Source organism: Haliaeetus albicilla, chromosome 24 (genome assembly GCF_947461875.1).
Source record: "Haliaeetus albicilla chromosome 24, bHalAlb1.1, whole genome shotgun sequence".
NCBI lineage: Eukaryota > Metazoa > Chordata > Aves > Accipitriformes > Accipitridae > Haliaeetus > Haliaeetus albicilla.
In genome coordinates, this window is record NC_091506.1 from 17010712 (window position 1) to 17025406 (window position 14695).

The 14695-nt window shown below is 64.3% G+C and overlaps 3 protein-coding genes across 3 annotated transcripts; all 3 read right to left on the reverse strand.

Moving 5' to 3' along the window:
• Positions 1–274: 274 nt before the first annotated feature.
• RRP9 (ribosomal RNA processing 9, U3 small nucleolar RNA binding protein) lies at positions 275–3871 on the reverse strand. Its single transcript, XM_069812366.1, has 15 exons — positions 3753–3871; positions 3573–3655; positions 3390–3502; positions 3225–3301; positions 3074–3115; positions 2715–2841; positions 2378–2502; positions 2051–2143; positions 1850–1950; positions 1593–1727; positions 1342–1404; positions 1116–1261; positions 937–1016; positions 744–817; positions 275–647 (listed from the first exon to the last, which is right to left on the reverse strand). Exons 1-15 carry the CDS (start codon positions 3825–3827, stop codon positions 524–526), a joined length of 1458 nt encoding a protein of 485 aa, XP_069668467.1. The 5' UTR covers positions 3828–3871; the 3' UTR covers positions 275–523.
• A 1019-nt stretch (positions 3872–4890) lies between these two features.
• On the reverse strand, positions 4891–9776 carry LOC138690903 (maestro heat-like repeat-containing protein family member 7). Its single transcript, XM_069812365.1, has 11 exons — positions 9606–9776; positions 9287–9465; positions 9061–9198; positions 8758–8872; positions 8363–8500; positions 7658–7834; positions 7039–7194; positions 6477–6578; positions 6038–6140; positions 5738–5791; positions 4891–5488 (listed from the first exon to the last, which is right to left on the reverse strand). The coding sequence occupies exons 1-11, from the start codon at positions 9744–9746 to the stop codon at positions 5283–5285; spliced, it is 1509 nt and encodes a 502-aa protein (XP_069668466.1). The 5' UTR covers positions 9747–9776; the 3' UTR covers positions 4891–5282.
• A 99-nt stretch (positions 9777–9875) lies between these two features.
• On the reverse strand, positions 9876–12757 carry LOC138681845 (uncharacterized). The gene is made up of 6 exons (XM_069769925.1): positions 12146–12757; positions 11464–11568; positions 11032–11215; positions 10639–10748; positions 10236–10385; positions 9876–10034 (listed from the first exon to the last, which is right to left on the reverse strand). Exons 1-6 carry the CDS (start codon positions 12287–12289, stop codon positions 9876–9878), a joined length of 852 nt encoding a protein of 283 aa, XP_069626026.1. The 5' UTR covers positions 12290–12757.
• Between the last annotated feature and the right edge of the window lie 1938 nt (positions 12758–14695).

Sequence of the window (14695 nt, forward strand, 5' to 3'; positions counted from 1 at the left end):
GCCACCGAGCGCTGCCGGGCTGGGCCCAAGCCCCCTCCCTCCCTCCTTTCGCTGCGCATAGTGCTTCTCACCCCTCACCCCTTCATGGGAGACAGGGCAGGAGCGGGGCAAGTGCTCGCTGGCCCCCCGGCCCCTGCAGAGCCCAGGGGGGTCCGGCAGGGGCTGAAGGCAAATAAGGGAACCCAGATATTTGAGCCCAACCGAGTTTTTAAGAGTAGATTTTTAGTGTGAGCAAGAGTGTGATTTTTTTTTTGTAATTTATGTAAATAAAGTGGTTTTTGTTTTTTTTTTTAAAAATAGACTCTTCCAGAGCTCAGGTCAGGCTGAACCTGAGGGAAAGGGGCAGACCCTCGCAGAGGGCAGAGCCACATCATGATATGGGGGCCAGCAGGATCAGGGGGCCATGTGACACCCCCTGCTCACGTACTGCTGGCTCTAGGAAGATGGTTGCACAAAGGACTCGGGGCGCAGCTCCAGGGCCAGGGGTTTAGTGACCTGGCTCCAGTGCCTCTGGGGCCAGGGGCTAGGAGCTGTCAGGGGCTTCGAGGCTGTCACGGGCTTCGGGGCTGGGGGCTGCAGCCCTCCGCTTCAGAGGGATGATGCAGATGCTGTTCTTGGCTTCTTTGACTCTCCACCACCGGCCAAGCCTGTAGATGACAGAGATGAGGGCTACCCTCCACCGAGCCCTTGGAGGAGCAGGGGGGGCTGTGCCCCTGGGTGGCACCAGGGACGGGGGACAGTACCGGTGCTCCTGTCCAAGGCCGGCCACCAGGAAGTCACCGGCTGCAGAGAACTTGAGGCTGTTAACAAAACCCACCTGGAGGGGACAGGGCAGGGTGAGGGGCTCTGGCAGCCTGCTCCTGCCGCCCAGGGAGGGGAGCCCCTGCCCAGAGATGCCCCCAGCCCAGCTCCAATCCCCCACCTCCCCATCCATACCAACGGGATGTCCCAGAGGGGCTCCAGCTTCCGAAATCCCTCACCGCATTTCCAGAGCTTCACGCTGGCGCTGTGGGAGCCTGGGGCAGAGAGAGAAGACTGCCATGCACTCCCACCCAGGCAAGGGAGCAGGACACCCCTCCCCTCTACACCCCCACTCCAAAGCAGCTGCCACACACCTGTAGCCAGGAGGTCACTGTTGCGCAGGGCGGCCACTGCCGAGATCCAGTATGGCTGCTGCAGGCCCTGGGCATCCTGCATGCCATGCGCCTGCCGGGCCAGTGCCAGCGGCTTCTTTTTTGTTAGCCCCCACAGGGCTAGGGACCTGCCAGGGAGGGAAGGGGTGAGGGGGCTGAGGGGGGCACTGCCTGCGCACCCCAGGCACCACCCCGGCCCTGTGCTCACCCATCATCGGCGCCTGACACCATGTGCTCCTCGTTGATGAGCTGGATACAGTCGATGGAGCCCCTGTGAAGAGAAGGGGCAACTGCCATCAGTTATGAGCGTGCTTTAGGATCCTATTTAGGAGACAAGGGCTCACCAGGGCATCAGCATCCCCACAGTGCTGGCAGGCTCCTGGTGATGCTTGGCACCCGCACACCGCTGCCCCAGCCGGACCCACCTGCCTGCAGCCCCCTCTCCCGCCCCAGACCTACTGGTGCCCGTAAAACACAAGCTGCGACTCCTCCGGGATCTTCCAGAGCCGCACGGTACCGTCCCGTCCCCCTGCCGTCACACAGCACTCCCGGCTCAGGCTGTCCAGCCCCGTGATGACATCCTGGTGCCCAAACCTGGAGAAGGAGATGGCAAAGTGCTGTGGCAAGCAGGGCCCTCTGCTACCACGACTCCCCTGGGCCCACTGGCGAACCCTGTGGCAGCACGGTCAGTGGGTTCCCCCCCGCCCAGGTCTTACAGGGTCTCCACGTATGCATTCTCTGCCACATTCCAGACCTTGACGCAGCGGTCGTGGGAGGCACTGTACAGCTGGTGTGTGCCCTTCCGGAAGGACAGACCCTACAGACAGATGGACAGACACAGGCACAGCAGTGAGGGGTGCCGGGGAGGACGTGGCTGCCCAGCCCCACAGGCATCATGGCTGATGCCCAAAACTCACCGAGACGGCATCGCGGTGCCCAGTGAAGATGTGCAGGCGCTTGCAGGTGGCTGCATCCCAGATCATGATCAGCTTGTTCCTGTCTCCCGTGGCCTGGCAAACAACAGGGGATGCCCGAGACCTGCCCCTCAGGGACCCACGGCCCACCCCATGTTCTTTGGGGGGTCCCAGGAACCCATTCTAGACTCTGGTGGGGGTAGGGGCTGCTTTAACCCAGCAAGGTACATCTGGGCATGAGACGCTGCCCCCCAGGACCCTGGGAGGAGATGCACTCCCCACGGCCACCTCTCCACCCCATGCGGCAACGCCAGACCCCTCTCTCCGTACCAGGTACTTGCCATCTGACGAGATGGCCATACAGAGGACGTGGGATGCGTGCCCCATGTGCCGCTCCTCGGTGCCCTTCTTCCCCCCGGGCACCACGCACAACCTCTTCCCGCTCTCCACCTCCCCTATGGGAAAAGCATCACCGTCACCCCCTGGGACCCTCCCACCACTCCAGAAAGCACCAAGGAGCCTCCCACAGAAACTAAAACAATGCACATGCACATTCCCAGAGGGGCTGGAGGCCAAGCCACCCCCGTGAGCACCCACAGTCCTGCTCCTGCAGGGTCCCTGCAGGGCTCAGGCTGGGGGCCAGTCATAGCCCCAAAGAAACACTTGCATTTGATGAGGGAGCCGTCCTTGGAAGCAGAAAAGATGAACCTGTCATCTGGAGAGATGACCAGGCAGGTGACGGGCAGCTGGTGCCCCCGCAGCATGCGGATGCTGGCTGGATCCGGAGGCTGCACCTGCAGGGAGAGCAGGATGTGTGCTTGGCTGCCCCGGCCCCTTCCCCACGCATAGGAGTACCCGAGCACGGCACCCTCTCTTCTCCTGGGTGCCAGCAGCTGGCACTCCAGGTGGGAGAAGGGCCCTGGTCCCATAGCTGGCACGGCAACTCGGGGTGCCAGCTCTAGCCATGCCCGAGCGTCCCCCAAAGCCGGCACTTACGGTCTGGCACCCCCAGCGCTGGGCACTTACATCTTTGGCGACCAGGCGCTGCAGCCGGCCCTTCTGCTCGAGCTGGGGAAGAAGCAGGAGGCTCAGCGGAGGCGGCCGCGGCCCCACGGGAGAGGGGCAGAGCCCGCCGCCGCCACTGGGACAGAGGGGATGCGCCCGCCCCCCTGCTCACCACGTCCTCCTTCAGCCGGTCGCCGATGAGATCCGCCGGCTGGGTCTCCTCCTCCTCCGCCGCCGCCCGCTCCTCCTCTGCAGCAGAGACAGTGCATAAGGGCCGGGCTCAGCTCCCGGAGCCGTCCCGCCGGGGCTCCGGCACCGGGGGCCGGGCGGGACTCACCGTGCTGGCGGAGTTGCTCCAGGTACAGCTTGGCCAGGCGCAGCTTCTTCTCCTGCGGCGTCTCCTCCACCTCCTCCTCCGCCGCCTCCCGCCGCCGCCGCCCCAACGACGGGCTGCGGGGACACGCGTGAGCACCCCCACCGGTACCGGCATCCCCCCCCCGCCCCGTGGCGCAGGCCTTACCTCTCCGGCTCGGAGTCGCTAGACACCTCCTCGTCGACGGGCCGGCCGGCCGCCGCCCGCGGCCTCCCCTCGGCGCCCGGGACCTACGGGACGAACCGGGCTGATCAACGGGACGGGGAGGGGCGCGGCGACCCCGCCGGGGCAGCCCCTCCTCTCTCTCGCCCCCGGCCCGGCCCTCACCGCCGCCCGCGGCCGCCGCCGTCCCGCCGCCCCGCGCGGGGCCTTGGCCCTCCTGCCGCCCGCCGCCGCCGCCATGCTGCCGCCGCACGTGGTGCCCGCCCCGCCGGCTGCGGGCGGCCAGGCCCCGCCCTCGCCCGCTCCTATTGGCTTCAGGCGGCCGGGCCCCGCCTCCCACCGCCCCCGCGGCCCCGCCTCCCCTTCACGGAAGCGGGCCGCCCTGTCACTCGGGTAGCGACGCCATTCACTCCGCGCCGGCCCCGCCCCGCCCCCTCGGCGCTGTCCCCGCCCCCTCGGCGCCATGCCCCGCCCCCTGTAGCTGTCCCTGCCCCTTCGGCGGGGCTCCTCTGCCGGGGCTCCGTCCCTGCACCGAGTGTTCTGCGGCTTTGGGGGGGAGCGGGGGGTCCCTGCCGGGGACCCGCACCCCCAAGCTCCCCTCCGGCGACACCGCCCGGTTGGCTGAGCCCCAGGGCCCCCTTAGGGCGCTGCCTCCTCTGGTCCCCCCAAGACCCCTGGTGCCCGGCCCCCCGGGCATCGCAGCCGGCGTCCGCCACTCACCCAGACGGCGTCGCGGTGACGGTGGATGGGTGGCTGCTTCCCAAATCACGATCAGCTTGTTCTGCCCCTCGGGGACCCTCGGCCAGCTCCCGTGCGGGGCACGGCCTCTGGTCCCATCCCACGTCCTTTGGGGGTCCCAGGGACCCGTGCTGGGCTGCGACTGGGGTAGTGGCTGGCTGGCTGGCTGGCTGGGACAGGCGGGTGCGGAGGGGCCTGTCCTGGTGATGCTCTAAAGAGCTAAAACCTGTTTTTGTGCCGAAACTTCATTTTGCGCATTCAGTCTCTTTCCTCTTTGGCACCCGGAGAGGTGCGGAAGGACAGCGGGAACACTCCTCAGCTGGTCTCTGTGAGGCACAGGCTCACTTCCCCAGGGACAAGCAGCCAAAGAGTGTTGCCATGTGTGCCCAGAGGATCCTGGAGGGGCTGCTGACTGCCGGCAGGCGGTCTGCCTTTTGGAGACAGAGGGCTTGGTTTCACACTGTGACCTCTTACCATTGCTCTTGTGTCTTCTGACATCCCCAGGCAGGAGCGGCTGCGCAGCTGGTGGTGCGGGCAGGAGGCAGAGCTGCCCTTCCTGCTGGGGACATGGAGGGGACGATGCTGCTGGAGTCAGAGCATCGGTGGCTTTGTAGCTCCCGAGCTCGGCCACGTCAGCCCAAAGCAGCACAGGATCCTTGGACGGTGGGAGGCAGAAAAAGTGATTCACCCCGGCATGGCCCTGCAGAAGGGATGGAAGGCTTCAGTTTCAACTTTGGCTTCGGCTTTGGCGTGGTCTTCTTCCCTCTGTTTCACAGCCCAGCAGAGCAGCTGGTGCTTTATGGCAAAGATGAAGCGCGTGGACAGGCGTTGTCCTAGACCACTGGAAAGAGTGGCTGTCCTGCCACTCTCCGGAGGGTGCTGGGTCCTCCTCCAGCTGAGGTGTCTTCTTTCCTGTTAGACCTCAGGAAGAGGAGATACCCCAGCCTGCAGAGCATCCTAGGGCTGGGGCTCCTGCTTTGTCTCTGCCTGAGCAGAGTCCTTGCTGGGGACTGAGTGTGACCTCATCCGTGCTCTCGTCATCTGTAAGCTCAGCCGTGGTAGGTTAAACCTCGACTTCAGCCTTCCTCGTCCGAGGATGAGGACTGTCTGAGTTGCCAGGGAGGAGACCAGGGGGCTGGTGTCTTTGCTTGGGCCTTGAAGGACTGTGGGGACAAAGCAGCAGATGTGAGGTGACAGCCCCGTATCCCTTCCAGGCAGGGCACATTGCACCTCATGATTCCCAGGGCCAGGAGGGAACCAGGGGGCAGATGACTCAGCTGGAAGCTGCTGGTCAGGAATACGCCCCTCCCGAAACACCCCTCTTCCCACAGATGGGAGCAGAGCCCCCCTTGCCCAGGCTGGGGGGGAGCTCCATGCCAAGGTCCTTCCTCCTCCCCGCTGCCCTCACTCACTCTCTCTGATGTACTGCACGTTCTTGTGCTCATCCACATCCCGTCCAAGGAGTCCTGGGGGGACACAGCATGTCAGGGACCCCACTGGCCATCAGGGACCCACCACCCAGCCTGTCTGGCCACACAGTTCCCTGGGGAGGGCTGACCCCAGGGTGCAGCATCGGGGAGGGGATGGATGAGCCTCCTGCCAGCCCTACCTGTGCAGGCAGGAGTGGGAGAGAGTGAAGGGGTGCCCCACAGGTCATGCACTGGGACACAGGGACCCTGGGAGAGAGAGTGACCCCGGGGCTAGGGGCTCACCAATGAACCTGACAGCCTCCCACCGCAGGGGCTCCTGTGGGCTCTGCAGGTAGGTCTGGCTCTGCCACAGGTAGTCCTTGGCCCTGTTCCTCTTCCTGGCCAGCTGGAGAGGACAAGGGTGCAGAGTTGGCACAGAGGTGGCCCCCCCCGTTGGGCCATCGCCCCACCAACGACCACCCTTCTTCCCCCCAGCAGGACATTCCCAGCTCTCTGCTCTCTGCATTGGGGTTCGGAGGGAGCAGAGGGCTCCCAAGCAATGCTAGGGTGCCGTCCTGGTGGCAGAGTCCCCTTTGGGACCCCGGAGGTGAGGACAGCCTGGAGCAGAGCCTGTTCCAGGAGGGTGCATGCAGCTGTGGGGACACTGCCTTTGGTCCCCTCTGCTGGGCACGGGGCAGGGCTTACCCAGGGCAGATCCCAGGGGTGTTGGGGCTGTGCTTACCAGGCACTCGCAGATCCTCCATGCCTGCGCCGTCTCGGCCAGTTGCGCCAGCTGCCCCCACTTCAGGAACTGGCCAGCGCTGCGGAGGGCTTCCTGGGAGGCCTGGTGAGCAGCACAGATGCTACCACCACCATGGGGGGCACAGGACCCTGTGTCCTCCCTCTTGGTGGGGCTCAGAGCCTGTCCTGGCCCATGCAGGGAAGACGCACCAGCTGGGGACTGATGCTGCCAGCAGGTTCAGCACCCCAGGGGAAGAGAAGGGCAGCCACCATCTCTGGCTGGAAGCCTGTCGGGGCTTCAGCGTTTCAGCTTTGGTGGCCCCAGGCTGCTGCGGAGCTGTAGCCCAGTCTCTGGGGCTGCAGGGACACATGCCAGGGGCTGTGTGGAGGGAGCTGGGTGGGAAAGGGACCCACCTCCCCATCCATCCAGGCAGCAGGAGGAAAAAGGCAGCAGTGGGCAGGGAGGGGGGCTCTGCCTGTTCCTAGGGACTCAATAAGCTAGACCTCACAGTGCAGTGTCAGCATTGCCCTCCCCAAAGGACCAGTCAGGTTGGGAATCCCACCTTGGCCACACTCTTGTCCTGGTCATGTAGGTGAAAGAGCAGCGGCAGCAGGCTGTCCCACACCTTCTTCTTCATCTTCTTCTTCTCAGCACCCACCACGAGCCCCATTGCGATTTGGAAGAGACGGATGGAGAGCTCCCGCACCGTGTCCAGCTCCTGGGGGAGGAGGGGAGGAGGACCTCAGCCCCAAGCCATGGCAAGCAAGGGGCTGACATGGAGATGGACATCCCCAAAACGGCTGCAGGCAGCCCTGCTCCAAAAGGGAGCGAGCTGCAGCATTCAGATGGTCTGCCCAGGGGGACTGGGGTCTCCAGGGCTGAGGGCCAGAGAGGGAGACCCTGCAGAAGGCTGGAGGATGCTGCCAGAGCAGGGTGTGCATTGGTGGGGCTCAGCACGCCTGCTGCCATCCTGCCACCACTGTCCCCCGCTGCGGCAGGGAGGCCGAGCCGGAGTGAGTCCTTGGTGGGGGGTTTGTGACACAGCACGGAACCACCGAGGGCAGCAATGGGGTCTGGGGACTGTGGGGCAAAGCATCCCCCTGCAGAGCACAGGGGCTGTGGTGGGAGGCGTGAATGGAGGTGTCCAGTAAGGGGGGCATGGGGCTCTCCCCCAGCCTTACATTGTCGAAAAGCAGCCGGAGCTTGTCAGCCAGTGCCAGGGCAGTGAGGTTGAGTGTCTTCCCCTCCAGCAGCCGGAGCATGTTGCCAAGCACGGGCAGGGCCGCGGCGCTGGCATCACTGTCATCACCCTGCAGCTGCTCCATAACGTACGGCAGCAGGACAAGGGCTTTCCTTTCCTGTGTGAGACATGCCACCTCCTTTTTGTAAAGGAGCCACCAATCACAGGGGTGAAAACCCTCTCCACGAACACCGGCCTCCCCGCTGGCTTCTCTGCAGGCAGCGCAGGTTACGAGGGCAAGGTCCCGGCAGACAGGGCTCACCAGCATGCCCACGGGAAGAGCAGGGCACAGAGGGGGAGGACAGACAGCGCTGGCTCCTTGCCAGCCCTTTGGCTGCCCCCTTCTCCACCAGACCCCCCTGGATAGGCTGGTGGGCAGCTTTCCTCACGGCCAGGCCCTGCAGACCCCACGCTCAGGCCGGTTGCTCTGCCGCCAGCATCCCTGCTGGGACGTGCTGGCAGTGGGAGCCCGTTCCCGTCAGCACTGCTGCTTCTCTCCTTGGCATGGCACAGCCATGGGGCAGAGGGCCGGGGAGGCAGGAGAGCTGGCAGCAGCCAGCACAGCTCACAATGCCCAGGAAAGCCTGAGCTGCCATGTTACCCACTGTTCCACCCTGGGCTGCTGTCCTGGCTGCCCCCTACTCACTGTGTCAGGCCTCTCAGTGAGCCTGAGGATGGCCCTGAGCACCAGGCTGGGCATCCCCAGGCACTGGCTCTGCAGATACATGGGGAAGATTTCCAGGGCACAGTCTAGCTCTTCACTGAGGTTGGTACAGTCCAGCATCTGAAACACAGGCTGGTGAGGTGCGGTGCTGGCTCCAACCATCAGCTCAGGACAAGGACGCAGGGCAAGACCAAGCCCAGACAGAGGCAGCAGGGATTGCAGAGAGTCCCCATGCCCCACACCACAGCACATTGCTTGCTCATCTGCTCCTCCATGGTACCAACCAGAGCCCACCCGCTGCCCCAGCTTTCCCCACAGCGGTGGGCATGGGAGAACCGAGCGTCAGGGGGAGCTTGGAGTGGTGCCATCAGGCTCACCTCAATGAAGAAGACCATAGCGACCATCTCCCAGGTGGGGTCCTCTGTACTGAGGAGCTCTGCCAGATGGCAGAAGATGGTGGAGCACAGGGGACTTGGGATCTTCATCATCTCCCTGACGGGGAAGGAGACACTGTCAGGCCTGAGCCAGGCAGGCACATCTTTTGGGTGTTTGCACCAGCCTGGACATCACCAGTCTGTACCACTTTCTCCAAGTAATGGGGACCCCACTGCCATCAACCACAAGGGAGGGGGTGGCATGGGGTACCCTGTCCCCAAGGAGCAGGGAGAAGGGGCTCTCACCTGGCGATAATGCGCACTCCCATGAGGTGGGTCTGGGAGCTGAGCAGGGTGTCCCAGCCACCCTGCGCCTCGATGGCCAGTACCTGGCTCTCAAAGCCCATGCTGCAGAGCAGCACTCTCATGGACTGCACCGCAGACCTGCACAAGGCGAAATGCTCAGCTCCCACCAGGACCCCTGGCTTGGCTCCGAGTGGCTGGCAGGGATGAGAGGAAAAGGATGGAGCACCTGATGGGAGTGAGCCGATCCTGTTGGTGCTCCATCCAGAAGATGTGCACCTCCTGCAGCGTCAGCTCTGTGGTGAATGACACTTGGAAAAGCAGCGCCTGGAAAAGCTGGGGGAAAATTGCCTCCACCTGCCACAGGCAGACAGACTGCAGGAGGATCTCGCTTATCGTCCTGGCTGCCTGCAGAAGACACCCAGATGCCAAGATGTCCCCTCACCCCTGGGGAGGTCAAGCCTTGGGGTGGGCAGGGAAGGGGAGCAGGGGCCCCGGACAGCTGAGATCAGCCCCGGAGGTCAGCAAGGCTTCATCCAGCAACTCACAGCCAGGGAGAGGATGCGCGGGTTGTCCTTGGTGGAGGTGGAGGTCTTGCGCAGTGACTGGTTCATCAGCAAGCTGAGCAGCTCCCTCAGCACCTTCTCTGCAGCCTGGGGTTCAGACATCATCACCCTCCACATGGCCATGGCGACACTGCAGGGACACGGGGCTCTGTCAGCAGGGACACCCCAGAGGATGGCCAGGCTGAAATCCCTCGGGAGGGTCTTGGGGCCCCTCTCCTAGTGTGAGAGGAGCCCCAAAGGCTGGTAGTCCCCTTACTGGGTGCACATCGGGGAGCACTGCAGCAGGCTGGCCACCACCTCTCTGGAGTGTTTGCCCATAAGCACCAGCAGGGCCCTGTCCAGGCTTTTTAAGGCTACCACCGCCCTGACGGAGGGCCGGCTTCTGTAGATGGCCCACACGATGTTCAGCACCTGGAGGGGAGACACAGGTGGGAGTGGGGATGTCAGCACGGTGAGCGCGGCCATTTCCCCAGCTCCCACTGGGAGCTGCTTCTGTTCCTATTGCGGTATGCCAGCTTGAGACGGCGTCAGTGCTAGCCAGGCACAGAGCCAGGGGAGGAACAGTCCCCCAGTGGGCTGGAGCATCAGCTGTGCCACCCATGGGCTATTCACCTGCCCCGGCTGGAAGGCATGGTCCGCCACAAGGACATCTACCATGTGGGCAGCCAGGCTGATGCTGTAGGCGCTTGGGGCTCTCAAGCTCTTGATAGCCATGAGGATGATGTCTGTCCGGTCGGAGGGCTGGAGGTATTTTGTGAACATCTGCAGGATGAAGGAGAGGAGGGGAGATTTGTTGCCTAGAGCATCACCCAGAGCATCTTGACTGTGCAGTGAGAGCGGGACACAGAGCCAGGCTGCGCTGGGGAGGAGACTGATGGTGGGTGTCAGGGTCCCACAGGGAACTGAAGCTCCCTGAGGGCCTTTGCCTAGCCCCTGCTCAGGAACAGCATGAGCCCCTGTCATCCCCATGCATCGGGTGTCTCTTCACTCACACTGAGCCAAAGGCACTTCTTACCAAGAAGATTTTGCCGGTGTGGCTGGTTTGCAAAAGCTGCCAGGGCTGCGTTGCTTGCCAGTCCTCCTGGAGCTGCAGCTGCTCTGTGCCATGCAGCCAGGGCCACCTGCCTGGGGAGGAGCAAAAATGGGGTGCTCAGAGAGAGGGTGTAGAAGTGGAGGTGCAGTCTGAGAGCATTGGGCAGAAAAGTTGCTGGCAAAGAAAAAGGGCACCAGACAGGTCCAGGGAGCAGATACCCAGGGAGGGTCCAGGGCTATTGTGAGCGGGGGCAAGGTGAAATGACTTTTCAGACTGCAGGCAGGCAGGCAGGTTGGATAAGGCTTTCTCTCGACAAGGAGAGTGGCCCCTGACTGCCCATGCCTGGGGGATCCAGCCCGACACAGCTTGTCTTACTTCTCTGCTGCAGGACAAAGGTGTGCAGGTGATGGAGAGCTTCTGCAGCCTCATGACGGGTCCCCTTGTCCTTGCAGGTGCAACAGAGGGTGAGGTGCCCCACCAGCTTCCCCAGCATCACAAACTGATGTGTCTTGGAGCACTGATGCCTGAGGACTATGGCTTGTGCAAAGCAGGGGCAGACCTGGGGGAAGAGAGGCAGTGTGAGCACAAGGTGAGCCCAGGCACAAGGTGAGCCCCAGCTGCTCCCAGTTCCTGCCTGTGCCCGGGGCAGCCCTGACCTGCCCTGGGAGAGAGCATTGACAGGACAGGGGCAGGGCAAAGACCCCTGCTCCCGACCTGCTGGCTGGGTGCCCAGCTTCCCTGGGAGGTGCCGGGGCTCAGGGGCACAGGGACAGGGCACTGGGGCTGCCCAGACCAGGAGCCTGGTACCTGCGGCAGGGAGTAGGTGGTGATGAAGTTGGCCAGCCTGGCAATCCGTGCCATGGCCCTCTCCTGCACCTCTGCCAGCTGGGAATTGGTGAAGGGCAGCAGCAGCTGGGAGGAGAAAAGCTGCTGGTGTGCCAGGGAGGTGGCATGGCACAGCATGGCACGGCTAGGCTTGCTCTGGGGCAGTGCCTGGGATGGGGCATGTGTCCTTCTTGCCCCTCACAGCAACCTGCTGCGGGCAGGCAGGTTGCTGCATCCTGCTTCTTCTGCTGCCTCTGCTGCCTTCCATTCACTCCACACCAAAAAACATCCCTCTGCCTCCCACCCAAGGACTCCAAGGCTTTGGGGTGACCACCTCACTGGGGACCTGTGGTGGGGGCTCTGGGATATGGCCCATGGTGAAGCTGGAGGGGGAAAGCCCCAGGGCTGGGCTCCCCTTGCCAGACAGGCAGGTCCATCTGGGAGGCAGTGTTGGGGAGGACGGGCAGCGGGCAAGGCTGCAGAGGTGGGGTGGGCTGGGGCAGGAGAAGGGGCTCTGGTGGCAGCCAGGAGGCAGGGGGGTGGGTGGGGGGCATGGCTGGTAAGGAGGGACATTCCCTGCCCCCCTCCTTGCACCAGGTGCTGGGGGCAGGCACTGCTCAAGCCAGGGGTCACTGCCCATGGGGACCCTGTGCCAAGGCCAGACCTGCAAGATGTTCTGCAGCTCCACGATGCCGAGGGTGCCGGCGCTGCATACCAGCACCTGCAGCATGCTGTCCATTGTGGCCAGGGTCTGTGAGGGGGACAGAGTCTTGAGGGCAGCCCTGGAAGCCTGGCAGGGGATGGCCATGGCCCTGCGGTGCCCAGGAAGGGGCCTCGCAGCCAGGGAACTCCCCGTGATTCACCCCCTGGCATACCTTGGAGTAGAGTGAAGCATCAGGGCCCTGAGTGTCCTCCTGAGGAGGCAGGTGGAAGATGTTGCAGAAGCAGGCATAGAGGAGGCTGCTCTTCTTCTCCTGCAGAAGCAGCCCTGCTCTGCTGTGGGGACAGAGAAGGAGGCAGACCCTGGGCTTAGAGACCTGAGCTGAGCCCCATGCCATGGGGGACACCTCAACCCCCCATGACACTGGCACTCGCCTTTGCGAGGAAAACCCTGTGGCACTCTCTGCCCTGTTCTCTGCCTCCCTCTCACACCCAGGACTGGGGATGCTCCCCACCTGGGACTAGTGCCATCGGGGCCACCAAGCTGGGGGCTGGGGCAGGTACCTCATGGAGGTGATGGCCAGCATGGCTTGCTGCTGCACCATGATGCCCTGGGGGCCAGTGGGCTCCTCTTGCAGCAGCACCTGGGGAGCACAGCAGCGTGGGACAGCTCAGGATGGGGCAGTCTCCTTCACCCAGCAAGAGCCTGCGGGGCTGGCAGAGCCCAGGTGCCCCCATCCTGGCACGCCCTCCCCACCCAGCAGCCAGTGGTCCCAAGCCCCATGGCTGGAAGGGCTGTGCCCATCACAGAGCCACAGGCTGGCCAAGGGACCTGCAAACGTCCAGCCAGGCCACCCAGGTGGAGCATCTCCAAGGATGGAGACCCGGAGCAGTGCTCATCCGCAACCCCCCTGCCTGGCCAAGCCCTCACGTGCCCCTGGGGCTGTGTCGCTGCCTGCTGCCCCTGCCCCTACCTCAGCCTGACTGGCCGTCCCCTCACCTCGATGGTCTCCACCACCTCCAGCTGGCAGAAGTAAAGCATGTCCCACACAGTGGAGTCCACACTGGTGGTGCTGCAGACGGTGCAGATGGAGGCCAGAAACCTCAGCTTCTGGGCCTCTTGCTGCCAGCCGGGGAGGAGACAGACAGACAGTGTCAGGGGGGAGAGACAGCCAGGCGGGGGGCCCAGCACAGCCCCCAGCACCTTCTGAGCGTGGGACAGGGGCCTTAAGACAGGCTGAGAGACACGGGCACAGCCTTATAGAAGTGGCCACGGATACCTTTGGTCTGCTCCTGAGGAAGGCTCGAATGATGTCCAGGGTATTATCTTCCTCCCCAGGCACAGCCAAGGCGGAACAGCACAGATCTGGCCAAGAGAGAGCAGGCAGGGCTGGGGGGCAGGCAGCAGGGAAAACACGAGCTCTCTGCCCAGCTCCCAGGGATGCCACGAGCCCTTGCTCAAGGCTGGAACACTGGTGTCCCCTGTGTGCCCCAGGGGAGAGGTTGTGATGCTGGAGGGCAGCACAGGGAGGGGGCCCTGGTGTGCTCTGGTGAGGGACATGCTGGCACCAGGGCACAGGGAGAGTCCCTGTCCCAGGAATGCCATAACAGAGCTAGCTTCCTGGCCACTGCGCTGTGGGAGCTCTGATGCCAGTCTGGCTGGGGGACGCGAGCCTGGCACAGGACGGGGCAGGGCAGGGTGGGCAGCCCCCTGCTCCACAGCACCCGCACACTCACCTGCCCGCAGCAGCTGGACCTTGCGCATCTCATCGGGCTTTGGCCCGGAGCTGGGAGCCAGGGCAGCTCCATCCTTCTCCTCCCAGGCCTGCCTAACGTGGCCAGGAGGTCTCTCTGCCATCCTGCAGGAGGGAGGGAGGAAAGGGGTGAGGAGGACCACCTGTACCCCAGGGGCGGTGGGGCAGAAGTGGCTGTGCTCGGGGCCTCCTCGCTCCCATCCTGTCCCAACACTGTCCTCCCAGACACTGTGGGAGCAGAGCTGGGTGACACAGGGTGTCGCAAAGTACCCCAATGTCACTCCCCTAAGCCCCCTGATCCCCCCGCCCCAGAACCCCTCTGGCTGCCCCGGAGCACATGGACCCCTCCTCGCCCTGGGGGGATGGGACTGGCTCCCTCTTCCTCCTCCTCCCGCTATGGGGCTGGGGTTTGTCTGTATGGGAGCATCCCCCTTGTCGCAGACACCCCTCTGTCCTCTGTCCCTTCACCCCCAGGGCCTGGTGCCGCCCCTACCTATGGCCAGGCCGAGCCGGAGCGCAGGCCCCAGGCCCTCAGGCACGCCGAGGCTCTTCCCTCGTCCACACAAGGCCTGGGACAAGGCCTGCCGGGCTCCCCTCGCTCGAAGGCAGGTGGGCACACAGGGACACCAGAGGCCTTCCCATGCGCTCAGCCGCAGCAACCTGCGACTCTTGGGGTCAGCTGGGTCCCCCCGGTTATGGCTGCCGTGGCAGGCGGCAGGGTTCCACCAGGGACGGGGGGGTTCCCCCCTCTCCCACTCCCCGAGGCCTACGGCCCCGTTGGGCCCAGCCCGGGCCTGCTG